Here is a 15,071-nt window from a genome sequence, read left to right as displayed (position 1 = left end):
GACAGAAAGAGAAGTCAGAGAGACAGAAAGAGAAGTCAGAGAGACAGAAAGAGAAGCCAGAGAGACAGAAAGACAAGTCAGAGAAACAGAAAGAGAAGTCAGAGAGACAGAAAGAGAAGTCAGAGAGACAGAAAGAGAAGTCAGAGAGACAGAAAGAGAAGTCAGAGAGACAGAAAGAGAAGTCAGAGAGACAGACAGAGAGGTCAGAGAGACAGAAAGAGAAGTCAGAGAGACAGAAAGAGAAGTCAGAGAGACTGAAAGAGAAGTCAGAGAGACAGAAAGAGAAGTCAGAGAGACTGAAAGAGAAGTCAGAGAGACTGAAAGAGAAGTCAGAGAGACAGAAAGAGAAGTCAGAGAGACAGAAAGAGAAGTCAGAGAAACAGAAAGAGAAGTCAGAGAGACAGAAAGAGAAGTCAGAGAGACAGAAAGAGAAGTCAGAGAGACAGAAAGAGAAGTCAGAGAGACAGAAAGAGAAGTCAGAGAGACAGAAAGAGAAGTCAGAGAGACAGACAGAGAGGTCAGAGAGACAGAAAGAGAAGTCAGAGAGACAGACAGAGAGGTCAGAGAGACAGAAAGAGAAGTCAGAGAGACAGACAGAGAGGTCAGAGAGACAGAAAGAGAAGTCAGAGAGACAGAAAGAGAAGTCAGAGAGACTGAAAGAGAAGTCAGAGAGACAGAAAGAGAAGTCAGAGAGACTGAAAGAGAAGTCAGAGAGACTGAAAGAGAAGTCAGAGAGACAGAAAGAGAAGTCAGAGAGACAGAAAGAGAAGTCAGAGAAACAGAAAGAGAAGTCAGAGAGACAGAAAGAGAAGTTAGAGAGACAGAAAGAGAAGTCAGAGAGACTGAAAGAGAAGTAAGAGAGACAGAAAGAGAAGTCAGAAAGACAGAAAGAGAAGTCAGAGAGACAGAAAGAGAAGTAAGAGAGACACAGGAAGAGAAGTCAGAGAGACAGACAGAGAAGTCAGAGAGACAGAAAGAGAAGTCAGAGAGACAGAAAGAGAAGTCAGAGAGACAGAAAGAGAAGTCAGAGAGACAGAAAGAGAAGTCAGAGAGACAGAAAGAGAAGTCAGAGAGACAGAAAGAGAAGTCAGAGAGACAGAAAGAGAAGCCAGAGAGACAGAAAGACAAGTCAGAGAAACAGAAAGAGAAGTCAGAGAGACTTTAAGAAAGACGAAAGAGATAGAAAAAGAAAGGAAGAAATAGAGAACACATTAAGATAAAATGAAGAGTAGCAAGAGACTGGCGGAAAGAGAGAAAGAAAGAAAGAAAGAGGGAGAAAGAGAAAATTTCAAGAACATTTTTATTTGAAGATAGAGTGATCACATTTACATGAACATTAAAGATAGCGAGGGAGAGAAAAAAAAAGAGAGAATGATAAAGAACACATGAACTAGATCTATCTGGGAGATATACGCAACCATTCATAGGCTTCTAATAATGAAATGTTTCAACCCACTAATCACACTGAGCGTTTCCGTATCATAAGCACTGAGCTTCGGTTAGAGAAATCTGCATTCAAAGCACAGTCATGGAATCATTTCTTTCTCTTTTTATTATACTGTATCTGAGATTCAATCGATATTCCATTTGTTAAAAAAAGGAAGAAAGAACAGAATCCAATTAGTTCACTTCTTTATTACGAGATGTTTGGAGACGGCTGCTAGAGTGAAACACATCTTATAATAATAACCAATGAACATCAGCGCATAAGTTCATAAGAGCACACATAAAACTAAGTCTAAATGACCTATCTATGACTGTTACAGTGTGAGCAATTTTGTGGCGCTTTCTCAAAAAAAAAAACAACAGCAACTTAAGTACCCCTTTCAAACTTGTGGTCTGTCGGCAGATGGTGGTCATCTGTTTCTGTGGCCAACGGTTAACAAGGGAATGAGGCAAACACAACGACCAACCGCCTTTACTTTTCCCCAACTAATATCAGGTATTCATTAGAGCTGGGTGTACTCAGAGGCGCCCAAAGATCCCGAAATTAAATATCCCAGTCTTCACCAGGATTCGAACCAAGCGCTTTACCACTCAGCCACCGAGCCTCCAATTAATATTAGTAGTGACAACTTAAAATCCCCAACGAGCAAGTCTTGCGAAGAGCAGGGTTCCAGGAAATCCACATTCGCATCAACAGTAGATGCCTTCTGCGGCTTAGAGATGTACACCGCAAGTCACAGGGCGACTGCCACATGAGATAGGCCTATGGACTGGAGATGTAATAGAGAATAGTGCGAAGTTTCAGCTTGATCCGAGAATGGGTGTGGGAGAAATAGCGTGTACACACTTTTTACTAGACACACAGAGTGAGTTGATATAAGCTTTGTCATCGGTGTATATATAACAATGAGATGCCCCTGTACCTTAGCGAACTGATTACTCCATATGTGCCCTAGAGAGCCCTGCGCTCAATGGACTCAACGCTTTTAGTGGTGCCACGTTTCTCCCTCAAAAGCTACGGTCTGCGGGCTTTTTCAGTGCACGGACCAAAGGTTTGGAACTCACTCCCCATTGATCTCAGACAGACAACATTCTATACCACTTTTAAGAAGAACATTAAGACCTACTTAATTAAAACTTTTTTAGATTAGTTTTTGATTTCTATTGTAGTGTTTGTAATGTTATTACAGCGCCTTGAGCCTACATTTTGTTTGTTAACAGCGCTTTATAAATAAAATTATTATTATTATTATTATTATTATTAAGCTTTGTAAAAATGTTATGAACTGGAAACCACTGTGCAGTTCTTCTCATGTCTAACACTAGTTTTCTGAACCCTTCAAGTTTAGAATAAGAACGCAGAAGCATTAAAATAATCAGACTTCACATTTAATGGTATTCAAGTATTACATTTTTACATAGGAAAGAGTGCAGTCATATGAACTTTAATTTGGACGTTGTGGTATCAACATGAAAGAATTGGTGTCATAGGACAGACAGAGTACAACTGGTGATTGATTGTACTGCTCAGGTTCTTTTGTAATTGAGCATCAGCCTCTGGCGCTTTTTGTCATCTCTTCTCAGGACTGACCAGACTGTAAAATCTGGATAACTGGATTGAATATGTGGCCATACATAGGACCGTGTGCTATTCAACAGAGAACTCTTCTATTTGTAAGAATGACAGATGGAAATTCTTCATAGAAAGCGTAACAATAGACTGCAAGGCTGGTACAAGGGGAAGTGACTGCGACGTACATTTATCTATTATATTTAGGGTTACCGAACCTGACACTCACTTTTCACCTTGCCAATCATTAGCTGGTATCCATGGTTTCAGACAGTTGTGTAGCACTCTCCCAGATTTATTTCATTAGAACAAAAGTGGGCAACACCGGGCTCGCGGTATGGACCGGCCCTTCAAGGGCTCATATGCGGCCCAACGACAAAAACAAACAAAAAAATATCACGCTACATTTTTAGCGGCCCCCGAAAGGGGAAAAGACGCTATTAGTTTTGTGCGAAATGTCTGTCCGTCTGTCCGTCCGTCCCGTTTAGATCTCGTAAACTAGAAGAGATATTGAAAATCCAACTTCACAATATTTTAGACTATTCAAAGTTCTGATGCAACGGCTACTTTTTTTTTTTCCTGAAAGCGAAAATTCTAATTTTTAAAATCAATTATGCAAGCAGTTTTTTCTAAGAAAAAGCTAATTAGTATGCATTATATGTTAGACCTAATTTAAGACGAATAGTAATCTTATAAACATCATTTTCGTTAACATTTTTTCTATGTAGCGGAAATTTTTTTTTTTTTTTTGAGGATTCGAATATGAGATTGAGCCTTTTCAAAACAATTAACTTATTTAGTTCGAACCGAGGGTCCCGGGTTCGAATCCTGGTGAAGACTAGGATTTTCAACTTCTGAGTCTACCCAGCTCTAATGGGTACCTGACATTATTTGGGGAAAAGCAAAGGCGGTTGGTCGTTGTGCTGGCTACATCACCCTCGTTAACCGTAGGCCACAAAAACAGATAAAATTTACATCATCTGCCCTATAGACCACAAACTAGTTAGGCCAGGTTCACATCTAACTTTACATTCACTTTCACGTATCCTTTGATCTGCGGGACGGTTGGGGCACTACACAAGATCTGTTAACCTTCTTTCTCCATTCTTATCTCTCATTTGTCTTTGATATAATTTCATTCGGATGTTCTTTCTGAAAATATTGAAGCCTACCTGGGTGGACCACTGGTCGTGCGGTTTGCGCGCTGGACTGTCGTTTGGATTTATCGACGATCGAAGGTTCAAACCCTGCCTGCTCCCATCCCCCGTCGTCCTGCGGGAGGTTTGTACTAGTAAGTAAACTATCTTCAACTCTGAAGGATTATCCGAATTATGTAAAACATTTTACTTCGGGGGCCGATTTCGAGTTTGTGTTTCCACACAAACTGTCTTTTGTAACCTTGTTTTAAAACCTATTTTTGTTTCAGAAATAATGAATAATAATTTAATGTTTATAATTATTATAATAATAAGGCCTGCCGCCTACTAATGAAACAGTTTGGCTATTTCTAGAAGACATCAAGAATGAGATATAACTAATATTCTTTAATGCAAACCTGCAAACAAAAACACTACTCTCAGATGTCCAGGCTATGTTTAGAACTAAAACTTCACATATAAAGTACGACAAATATAAAAAACAAAACAACTAACACCACAGCTGTACATTAATATAATGTCATAAGACCTGGTGTGTTTATATTCCAAAATTAAATTGTGCCTGCTCTGGAAGGGGGTAATAATGATTTAAAGAATTAACGCATACAAGTACTTTTTAAAAAGAGAGAGGGGGGAGAGAGAGCAACTAGAGAGCGATTAGATAGAGAGAGAAGAGAAAGAAAGAGAAATGAGAGAGATAGAGAGAGAAAAGAGAGAAGAGAGAGGGAGAGAGAGAGAGACTAGTGAGACAGGAATGTGCCATTGTTTTATGTTTTGTACCAAAATTTCGTACTGCATTCAATCAGGTTTTCAATTTTGTATGGGCCCACAAAGTTAATAAGGCTGCTGTTTTTTTAACCCCAATTTCCCGTTAACAGCCGTATGTAGATAGTTCTACATATAGATATACGATAGTGTGTCCTGTTTAGGAAAAGCCTGTTCAACATGTACGTTCTATGCCTAGGATGCTTGTACCTAACACTCAAATGTAGTTTCCCCTATTCAACGTTTTGTTCTCAAATATAAGCCCCCCCCCCCATAAACTGTTCATCAGCTTTTTGACATTTTATTAGGTCGCCGGCTACCATTAGGGCCCGTTCCAATAGCCACATTTGCCGATAGCCAAGAGTTAGCGCCCTTGGTTTCTAATGGCTACCAAAAATAGCATCAGGTTTTAGGAACATTTTTTTCCCCCCAGGAACGAACGAAATAGATATTTTTAAAAAAAAGAACGTCTCGATTCTCTAGCCTACGGCTACCAATGCTTTCTTATGGTTTCTTTTTACAAGACAACTATTAGTAAAAAAAAAGAATCACCATTTCAAAATACGTTCAAGGCAATACAGATATTGATTTTGTGCTTGACGGGATGCCCAGAATTATAAGGAAGAGCAGATTTAAAAATTGAGTCAATTAGAGAAAGAGTTCAATCACTGAGTTATGATCATGGTTTAGTTAGAGCGTATATCTTGGCTCATTCTGCTGTCCATTTCACTTTCTTTCTTCTCACAGTCTATTGCAGCGGTTCTCAACCTTTTAAGCTCGGCGACCCCTTTTTACAATATACCACTCTGCCGCGACCCCACCCCCAACAGCAATAGAAGAATAGACAACAACCATCCTTATTTTTGATGGTCTTAGGCGACCCCTGGCAAACCGTCAATCGACCCCCAAGGGGGTCGCGACCCACAGGTTGAGAACCCCTGGTCTATTGAGTGTTGCTGAGAGTGCTCCTAGCTCCAGACAGATAGTCCAACAAGTCCTTGTAGGTGTACAACTTTTTTTCAATATCTTGAATGAAGGCTAAAAAAATATAATTTACAGAAAATATACTTGACTTTTATTTACGAATGTTTCACCTTCACCACCCTCACTTATCACTTAGTCTGTTGGACCTTTGGGGCACCATTTAAGATCTGTTGACCGCCCTTCTCTATTCCTCTCTGTCTTGGACATAATCTTCCTCAATGACAGACCTGTCCATTCCTCTATTTTATATTCCTATCGCTTTCTCCGTCTGCCTCTTCTTCTATTTCATGGTACTGTTCCCTGAAGGAAGGACTTTGCGAGCACTGAGGGCCTTCTAATATGGCCATAACATTTTAGTTAGCGTTTTTGACAGTAATTAGCAGGTCATCGTGGGGTCCGATCGCTGCATGAATCTTGTCTCTAATCTCCCTGTATCTGTTACCTGGGATCTTTCTGTAGCATCTCAATTCCATTGCCAGGATCTTCCTCTCTAGCTCTGAAGTAAGGGTCAGTGATAAAATGGAACCCAAAGAAGAACGTAAGAAAAAGAAAAAAGGTTAGGGTTAGGGGTTAGTGTTAATAAAAGATTCGAAGAGATTTGGAAATAAAGGAACAAAAATGAACACAATGTCAAGGACAACACATTACAAAACTCAATGTCGCCAATTAAACAATTAAAAAAATTAATGTATGCTTCGAGCGAAAGAGTTGAAAGATTGGATTAAACAATGCCGCGAAGTGCATTATTATTTGGTGAATTAGCCGCCTACTTCACTTATCACTACTTCCTATTCTTTACACCAGATACACCAAGAAAACATTGCAAGATATAAATTTGCCATGCACGAGAATCACCAATAGAGATTATTCGAGTTACTATTTTCTGTATTAGGTCATTAGTGATCATATTTTACTTTCTAAAAAAATATATATGCTGGAAATAATAATAACAAACGAATTTGATCCAGTACTTCAAAGAAATTTAATCGGTAGAAATAAAATAATCCAACTTTTAAACTTTATCTTTAGTAGTTATAAGATAAGTCAATGTAAAAACAAAATACGATCGATAGCATTGTCAGCCTAAGAAGTCCAGAACTTTCCGCCGTTCTCTTCCTGATTGGTGCAAACGACCTTTTGCTATGACGTCTTTGAAGTCACTGGAAGTTGGTGATATGGAAAATTTAAATCTTCTTTTAGACAGTCAACACCAAGTTTGACCTGTCCAAAGTGACGAATTGTTTCCACTGATTGACTTCCTGGCCAGATAGACTAGAACGTTGGAGTTCCTGTTTTTTTTTTTTAAGTCTATTTTGGCTTTGAAATTATTTTGTTTCTTTTGTACTTTTATAATCAAGACCAGGGAAACTATTTGACTACAATGGTCACGCTAAGTTTTTTTTGTTAAAAATTTAAATAAAAAAAAGGATTGTCATTAAATGTAAAAGAACAAGCGCTTCAGTTAAAAGGAACATTCGCTTTAATGGAAAGGAACATTCACTACAATTAAAAGGAACATTAATTCAATTAAAAGGAACATTCGCTTCAATTAAAATGAACATTCGCTTCAATTAAAAGGAACATTCGCTACAATTAAAACAAACATCTTTTCAATTAAAAGGAAAATGCTTTTTTAAGTTAAAGGAACATTCGCTTCAATAAAAAGAAACATTCGCTTCAATTTAAAGCAGGGGTTCTCAGCCTGTGGATCGCGATCCCCTTGGGGGTCGATTGACGATTTGCCAGGGGTCGCCTAAGACCATCGAAAAAATGGATTGTTATTGTCTATTCTTCTGTTGCTGTATGTATGTGCGGGGGGGGGGGGGGTTCGCGGCAGAGTGGGGGATTGTAAAAAGGGGTCGCCGAGCCTAAAAGGTTGAGAACCGCTGATTTAAAGGAACGTGTTTTTCAATATAAAAAAGGGAAACATGCTTTTCCTTCAACAAATGCAAGAAGGGTGTTTTATTTAAAACCAGATGATGGATTTAGTTCTAGCGTCCAATTGTTGCCCCATCCTTTCCCTCTGAACGAATCGGGACGAAGACCCTTGAGACTCTTAACCACAAGAAAAGATTTCTCCCAGTGGCCGAGAATGAGAGATTGGCTTTCATTGACTTCTCTAGTTCCGAATTCCGCCATCAACTAAATGATCCTTTAATGAGATACCTTTGTTTAAGGGTCAAGAGTCGTTGAGCTACATCCGGTTGCCCCTATCCAACGAGTGCGGAGGCTGATCTATCCTGTAATGCTACATAACTGTTGAAATGCCGCCACGGCAGCATGCGACCGCCGTCAGGCGTAGCGACTGACACATGATAAGCGAGCATTTTACTTTCTCAGCACACGCAATGTACAGGGTTGAACATCACTGAAGGTTATGGTCACTTTTCCCTGTTAATCTAGTTCCTTTTTATGGACAGTTCCACGAATGTGCCGCGACGACCCACCCCTTCCTTGCCTCCCCCCCCTCACACTATAGAAAAAAATGGCTTTCTATTCCATTTTTAGAGAGGTACAATATTTATTGCATGAACAAGGAACCAAAAAGTCCTTAATTAAAGATCATTAATTTCTTTTAAAATAGAATTTTTTAAAAATTTACAGTTCCTTTTATAAGCTTTCAAACTCTTCACAGGTAGACACCGAATTGTTTATTAGCTTGCAAAACTCTTCATAGGAAGACACTGAATTGACACAGATTAGGAAACAGTTTCAACGAATATCCAAGAAATTTGTCAGTTTATGGTAAAACAATTTCTAGCTAATTGGCTCCACAAAGAAAACTCTAGTTGGACCTTTTTTTTTTTTCAAAATATAATCAACTTGAAATTGACTGTAACTGTGTATGCTCACTAGAAAGATTATTTGCAGACGTGAAGAATTACAAGAAATAGATAAAATGAGAAATTATAGAGCACCATCAGCTTCATAAGGAAGGAATTGATTTTTAGCAGCCCCCGAAAGAGGAAAAGACGCTATAAGTTTTGTGAGAATGTCTGTCCGTCCGTCCGTCCGTCCCGTTTAGATCTCGTAAACTAGCAAAGATAGTGAAAATCTTTTTAAATCACTTATGCAAGTAGTTTTTTTTTCATAAAAATATACCACTTTAAACCATATTCACTATTAAAAGCAACAAACATTGAAGGCACTTTAGTAGGGGAGATAACTATTTACCATATTTTTTTACACATTTATGCAAATGGTTTTAGATTTTTTGTCAAAAAATGGACGTTGACAGTTGGTTAGAGGAACAAGTGAACATACATTATCTCTTCCATAGACGATTCAGTATTAGATAAAGATGTATAATAAAACCTTATTAGTTTTTAAATAATCTTCCTCAATATGGAGTGAGTGAGTATGTGTATATAGATTATGTAAATAAGTTTTTCTCCTTTAAATTTAGTTTTTCTATCTGAGATTTTTAGAAATATGGGATGAAAAAAATGGTTTCATTTCTAATTAATTTCCCTAAATATTTACTTTTCTAAGTAGAAACCAAAAGCTACGAAAAGCCAATGTATAAATCAACTTCCTGTTTACACTTCTCATGGGACCTTAACGCGTTAACTTAGGTGAGTAGAACGTTTCCTTCGAACAGCCTTGAACTACAAACCCGTGTTCAAGATGGAGATGAACACTTGAACTACAAACCCGTGTTCAAGATGGAGATGAACACTTGAACTACAAACCCGTGTTCAAGATGGAGAGGAACACTTGAACTACAAACCCGTGTTCAAGATGGAGATGAACACTTGAACTACAAACCCGTGTTCAAGATGGAGATGAACACCTTTCTGCTGTTTATGAAAAAGTTGAATTTTTTTTTTTTAAATCAAGAAGATATAAAAGAATCAATTCAATTGATGAACAATATACGATTCCATCAACAATAAAATGAAAGCCAGAATTTTCATCATTTAGGGGAAAAAAAAGGAGGTCGTGTCTTTCTTTCTATCGAATATTTAGTAAGCCTGAACTAGAGCTATACTAGTAAAAAAAAACCAACAAGTCCATATCACTTTAAAAGAAAGTAGTACAGAAACGAAAATAATAAAACAGAGAAACACTGTATTTTTAATATTGTAGTTCATTTAAGAAAAGAACACTCTAAGCAAACAGAACGATTTGCACACGCATATAACATCTATGCATATAACATCTATGCATATAACATCTATGCATATAACATCTATGCATATAACATCTATGAGATAGAGAAAGCTAGACTAATATTTCTGTCATAATCGGGTAATAATATAAATCGCTTCTATCATATTCACCATCTTGCGTCGATAAAGCCAATATCCATTGTCCCAATTCTTCCTAACAATAAAAAAAATATCCAGAGATTTATTTGACATTTACTCTGTCTGGATAGCCCAATCTGGACAATTGATATATCTGTTTTCTTCCTTTTTTTCCCCCTCTATGGGATGGTTTTCTGTGGACTTACTAGATACAACATAACCGCTAAGGCTATTAGGAGATAAATAAAACTGACAAAGCTAGATGACCGACATACATATGATACACCGTGGTTCTATTACGTTATATATCAACTTATATCAACTCCGTCTGTATGTCTGTCTTTCGCCGACACCCTATCTCGGATCAAACTGAAATTTTTGCTATTTTATTTATTTTACCCAACAACACAATAATCATTAAAAAGAAACGCAATTAGTTAATTAACTATTGATAATTTATTGTTTTGTTTCGAATCTTAAATAAGGAAAAGAAAATGTACTTGACTGAAGTGGTGGTATAAGCTGAATTAGTCCCCATTGCACGTCGCCGCTTTAAAGTAAGCTCGAAAAAAACTATCATCTATTTTCATATACGTGTTAAGTATGTTTGCTTGAGGAGGCGTGAGCCATGACTTCGAATTCAGTTTGTTACCCTATTTTATTTAAATGCTTTAGAAAAGTGATTACGGGTCAAATTCAGCCAGATATCTCTTTCTTTCTTACCTCCCCCCACCCCTGCTCTTTTCCATCTTCCCAACTGGTCCAGGCAAGTGATAGGATCATAGCGTATGGAGAAAACTAATAGCATACAATAGCGCTAAACAGAAAGAATTGGTAAAACAATATTTCTAATCGCACAGATTTATTGCTGTTGGTCTAGATCTATCACAAATTTAATGACATGACTGATCCAAACTGATTGATACAATTACATTTCGTATAAGCTTTGTTTAATTTTTTTTTAAATATTACAAATTCTTTATTGTTTTGTCATCTCATTCATAGGATTAGTATTTGTGAAATATTGAATGCAAAACACACACACAAAAAAAAAAAGAAACTTAAAAAGTGAAAAAAATTAACAAAACAAAAACAAAACATTTTTAACTTTATGAATCTGATTAATTTTCCTAAGAGCGATTATACAAGTCTAATGATAGATTAAAACATAAAAGAAACATTCCACCTCTCCGAGAAAAGAATCCTGGCTAAGCGAATGTATAAATCTACTCAGAGTATGGTGGTAGATCTACATATCCAGACGGTGTGAAAAAAAATGACATGAATGTTTATCTTATCTTCTTATCTTATAAAATTCAGACGTTACTTCAAAAAAGAAGACGATTACGTCATACGCGTCATGAATCTAGTCAAGCATAAAAAAGGTCTACATGCAGGAACACTCGCTGACGTAGATAAAGATTGTCTAGACCAAATTTTACTTACAGGATAATATTAGTTATAAAAAGCAGTGTGACGTTCAGCTAGTAAATTCTTTTTCCAAAGATATACATCAACTGTCATAAATTGTCACATTTTCTAAGAAAATCGTGAGAGCCGTTTTCGAGAAGCGTGTCATGTTATTTGTTTTTTGCTTCCGACCTTTTTTCCGGTAAAGAATTTGTAAGTTGAGAAGTGAAATTATAAGAAATAAATAACAGAAGATAAATTTTAATGTGTTAGTTATTGGGGGAGGCTATATAAATGGAATGTTTTTGTTTTTTTCAAAGATAAAAACCTCAGTCTCCGAAAGTTACACTCTCACGTTGAATTGGAAACTTAGATCTTAGGAAGGTCCCCAAGGCCGGATTTCGGAGAGGGTAGATGAGACTTAGATCCTAGAAAATTCCCCAAGGCCGGATTTTGGAGAGGGTAGATGGGATCTACTGACACGGGGTATCCACAAGAGAGAGGCCCCTACAAACGAGCCAAAAAAAAAATATACTTATTTCACGGGTAAAAACTGTTCCGTATTGTAATTGTTTTATTTATACATTTGGTAGAACTATCGTGGTTAAATAAGTGTCCACTTGTAGAGTGCCCGTCATATATAAATGCAGCTCAGAATTCGCGGCAATGCGTCAAACCACGGTCTTACCCTCCACAACACAAAATTATTATTTTAAAGAAAAAAATTAGATTAAATGTACAAATACTCTATTTCTTTATTCTAGACATGCTATTAGATTACTCTTAATATAAGTATATGTTTATTAAAGCTTCCGAAAAAGTATAAGGTCCTGAAAAAATTCTTCTCCTAGGGCATTAGCGTAGCTAAGATGAGGGATGGGGAGTATCCAAGTTTGAAAATCCCCACGCTCCCCTCCCTACCCCATTGAGATGGGCCCTCAAATTAGTGTCCGAATTTATTTTGTACTTTAAATATTACGCCACTTTCTCAATTCATGATGTGGAATGTCAAAATGCATGAGCCTCTAAAGAGATCAAGCCCCCGAGCCCCCAAAACCCTGGCAACGCCACTGGCTCAAGGCCTCCAGTTACTTAAATCCAGCCAAGTAAGTCCCATTTCTACAGATACATTGTATCTCCTAGTCTACGTGGTCAGCAAATAGATCGACACTCTACACCAGCGGTTCTCAACCTTTTAGGCTCGGCGAACCCTTTTTACAACCCCCCACTCTGCCGCGACCCCCCCCCCTCCGCATACACACACAGCAATAGAAGAATGGACAAAAACAATTCATTTTTCGATGGTCTTAGGCGACCCCTGGCAAATCGCCAATCGACCCCCAAAGGGGTCGGGACCCACAGGTTGAGAACCCCTGCTCTACACATTTAAACATGACTTTTGTCTTGCACCCGTGCCTTTGCAATTAACACTTGACCAAATTATGTCACCTGACTCTTTCCATTCGTACAGAACCGGAACTTACCGAAATTGGGATCAAATATGAGACTATCCACACTGGCGTCGCTCTTGGCGCTAATGCTGCTGGTGTCGTCTGTAAACTGTTCACTGCGCATGCTCGAACGTGACGTTGTTGACATGGACGATGTTTTAGGCTGAATGGCGCGTGATTCTCGGGATATCTGCAGATCCTGTTGGGGGTAGACAATGACAACTTAACATTTCGTTGCAGACATGTTATTGATATTGTTATTGCAGTTTTTTTTTGGTGTCAGAAGTGATTAAGTATCAGACGTGACGTGCATGCTGGCTAATGAAATACTTGCTTGAAAATATTGTCTCAATTGCAAACAAACAAAAATAATAACAATATAAGTTTTAAAAAAATGTTTGGTGGAAATATATGTAGAATGTCGTTAAAAATTTCTCAATTAACAGTTAGTATAAAGTGTCAATTACAAGAGAATTACTGCCATCAAAAGACTTTATTTATTTGCTGGTTGAAAATAAAAGTACAAAAGAGACATAAAAAATATTCTTATTATTACAATTCCTCTATTCACGTTACACATTCAACAAATGGAACCTAGACATGGATCTCAAAAACGGCTCTATCGAATTTACTAGAAATTTCACAGTTGATGTATAATTTTGGGAAAAGAATTAATAGATAGATGGCCACAATTCCTTAAAGTGATTAATAAATTAATGTTCAGGAACCTTTTGCGCACCGTCTTCCGAGTCTAGATCTATAGGCTTAAAATTAGAATAACATAAAGTCTTAACCAGGATATTTTGTTTTCGGGTGAGGGGAGGGAGTGAAGGCGAAAGTGGTGGGGTAAAATAATTGGGTGGACACCTTTCACGGTAATGATTTCAACGTTTTTCCTAGAAATGTAACATTTTGTGTATATCTTTGGGAAAGAGTTACCAGCTAGAAGGCCACACATATCCACCTGAACCATTGGACCGTAGCGCACTGAGCATGCTATAAATATTAAAGGTGCGATATTCAAAAAGTAATTTAAAACAAAGTTGCAAAGACAGTTTGTGGGAAAACACAAACTCAAAATCGGCCCCCGAAGTGGCCCACTCAGGCGGGTAAAAAGTTAGGTTTCAATATTTTCAAAAAGAATATCAGAAACTATGAACTACAAACTATCAACAACTACAATCCTACTTCCATCGATACAACAAGAAGAGACGTGCTCGTGACAAAAGTGTTGACAATACTGATGTATTGTTAGTTTAACTAACGACTTGCTATCACAGGATACGGAGATTTATTAATGTTATTATAATTACTTTGTTTATATTTATATGTATTCGGTGAAGTGATAGTTTTGAAGCTATAGTTAAATCTTTGTTAAATCCTTACAAAGACCGCATCACGAATGAGGAGATAGAAACAGAATTAATAAAGCGATCGGACCTCATGATGACTGTCAAAAAACGTAAGCCCAAACTCTATGGTTACTTCACAAGGTTTACATAGCTCGCAAAGAACTTCTTTCAGGGAACAATACCAGGAAGAAGATGTAGAGGAAGACAGAGAAAGCGATGGTATCAAAGAATGGACAGGCCCGTCAGTGAATGAAATTTTATTTAAGTCAAAGGACAGAGAGAAATGACGGTGGACAGATCTTGTGTGGTGACCCAACCTGGCCTTACTTATGTTATTGATCTAATTGTTTTTTAAAGGGCCAATCTCTTAACAACAGCAACAAAAATGACTTTTCCCTTTGCTAAAGTGGCATGGTACACTATACGATATAGTTCATGTGTACATCATAAGACAGTACTAAAATGTTGTTTTAAATTATATTCAATTTAAATTCTCTTTGAAAAAAAACATTTTATTTGTAAATGTAATAGTTAGTATGATAGAAATTATTTAATTTAGTAATAAAAATGAAAAGAATAATGCATTTTTGACTATGAATATAAAACAATTTGTATAAATGTCTTATCTTTTTATCTTATCTAATATAATACAGACGTTACTTCAAAAAAGAAAATGATTACGTTCT

At 37.2% G+C, this 15,071-nt stretch overlaps 1 protein-coding gene across 6 annotated transcripts in view; it reads right to left on the bottom strand.

The window, feature by feature from the left end:
- LOC106074836 (synaptotagmin-1-like) overlaps positions 1-15,071 on the bottom strand; it is a 147,765-nt gene that overhangs the window by 38,785 nt on the left and 93,909 nt on the right. For all 6 annotated transcript variants that reach the window (XM_013235704.2, XM_013235705.2, XM_013235709.2 and 3 more), the window contains one exon: positions 13,067-13,232. In XM_013235704.2, the coding sequence (XP_013091158.2) occupies positions 13,067-13,232 (166 nt within the window). The remainder of the gene's footprint in view (positions 1-13,066; positions 13,233-15,071) is intronic.

This window comes from Biomphalaria glabrata, chromosome 6 (assembly GCF_947242115.1).
Source record: "Biomphalaria glabrata chromosome 6, xgBioGlab47.1, whole genome shotgun sequence".
NCBI lineage: Eukaryota > Metazoa > Mollusca > Gastropoda > Planorbidae > Biomphalaria > Biomphalaria glabrata.
Note: the sequence above shows the minus strand (reverse complement) of the source record. Positions and strands in the feature narration are given on the sequence as shown.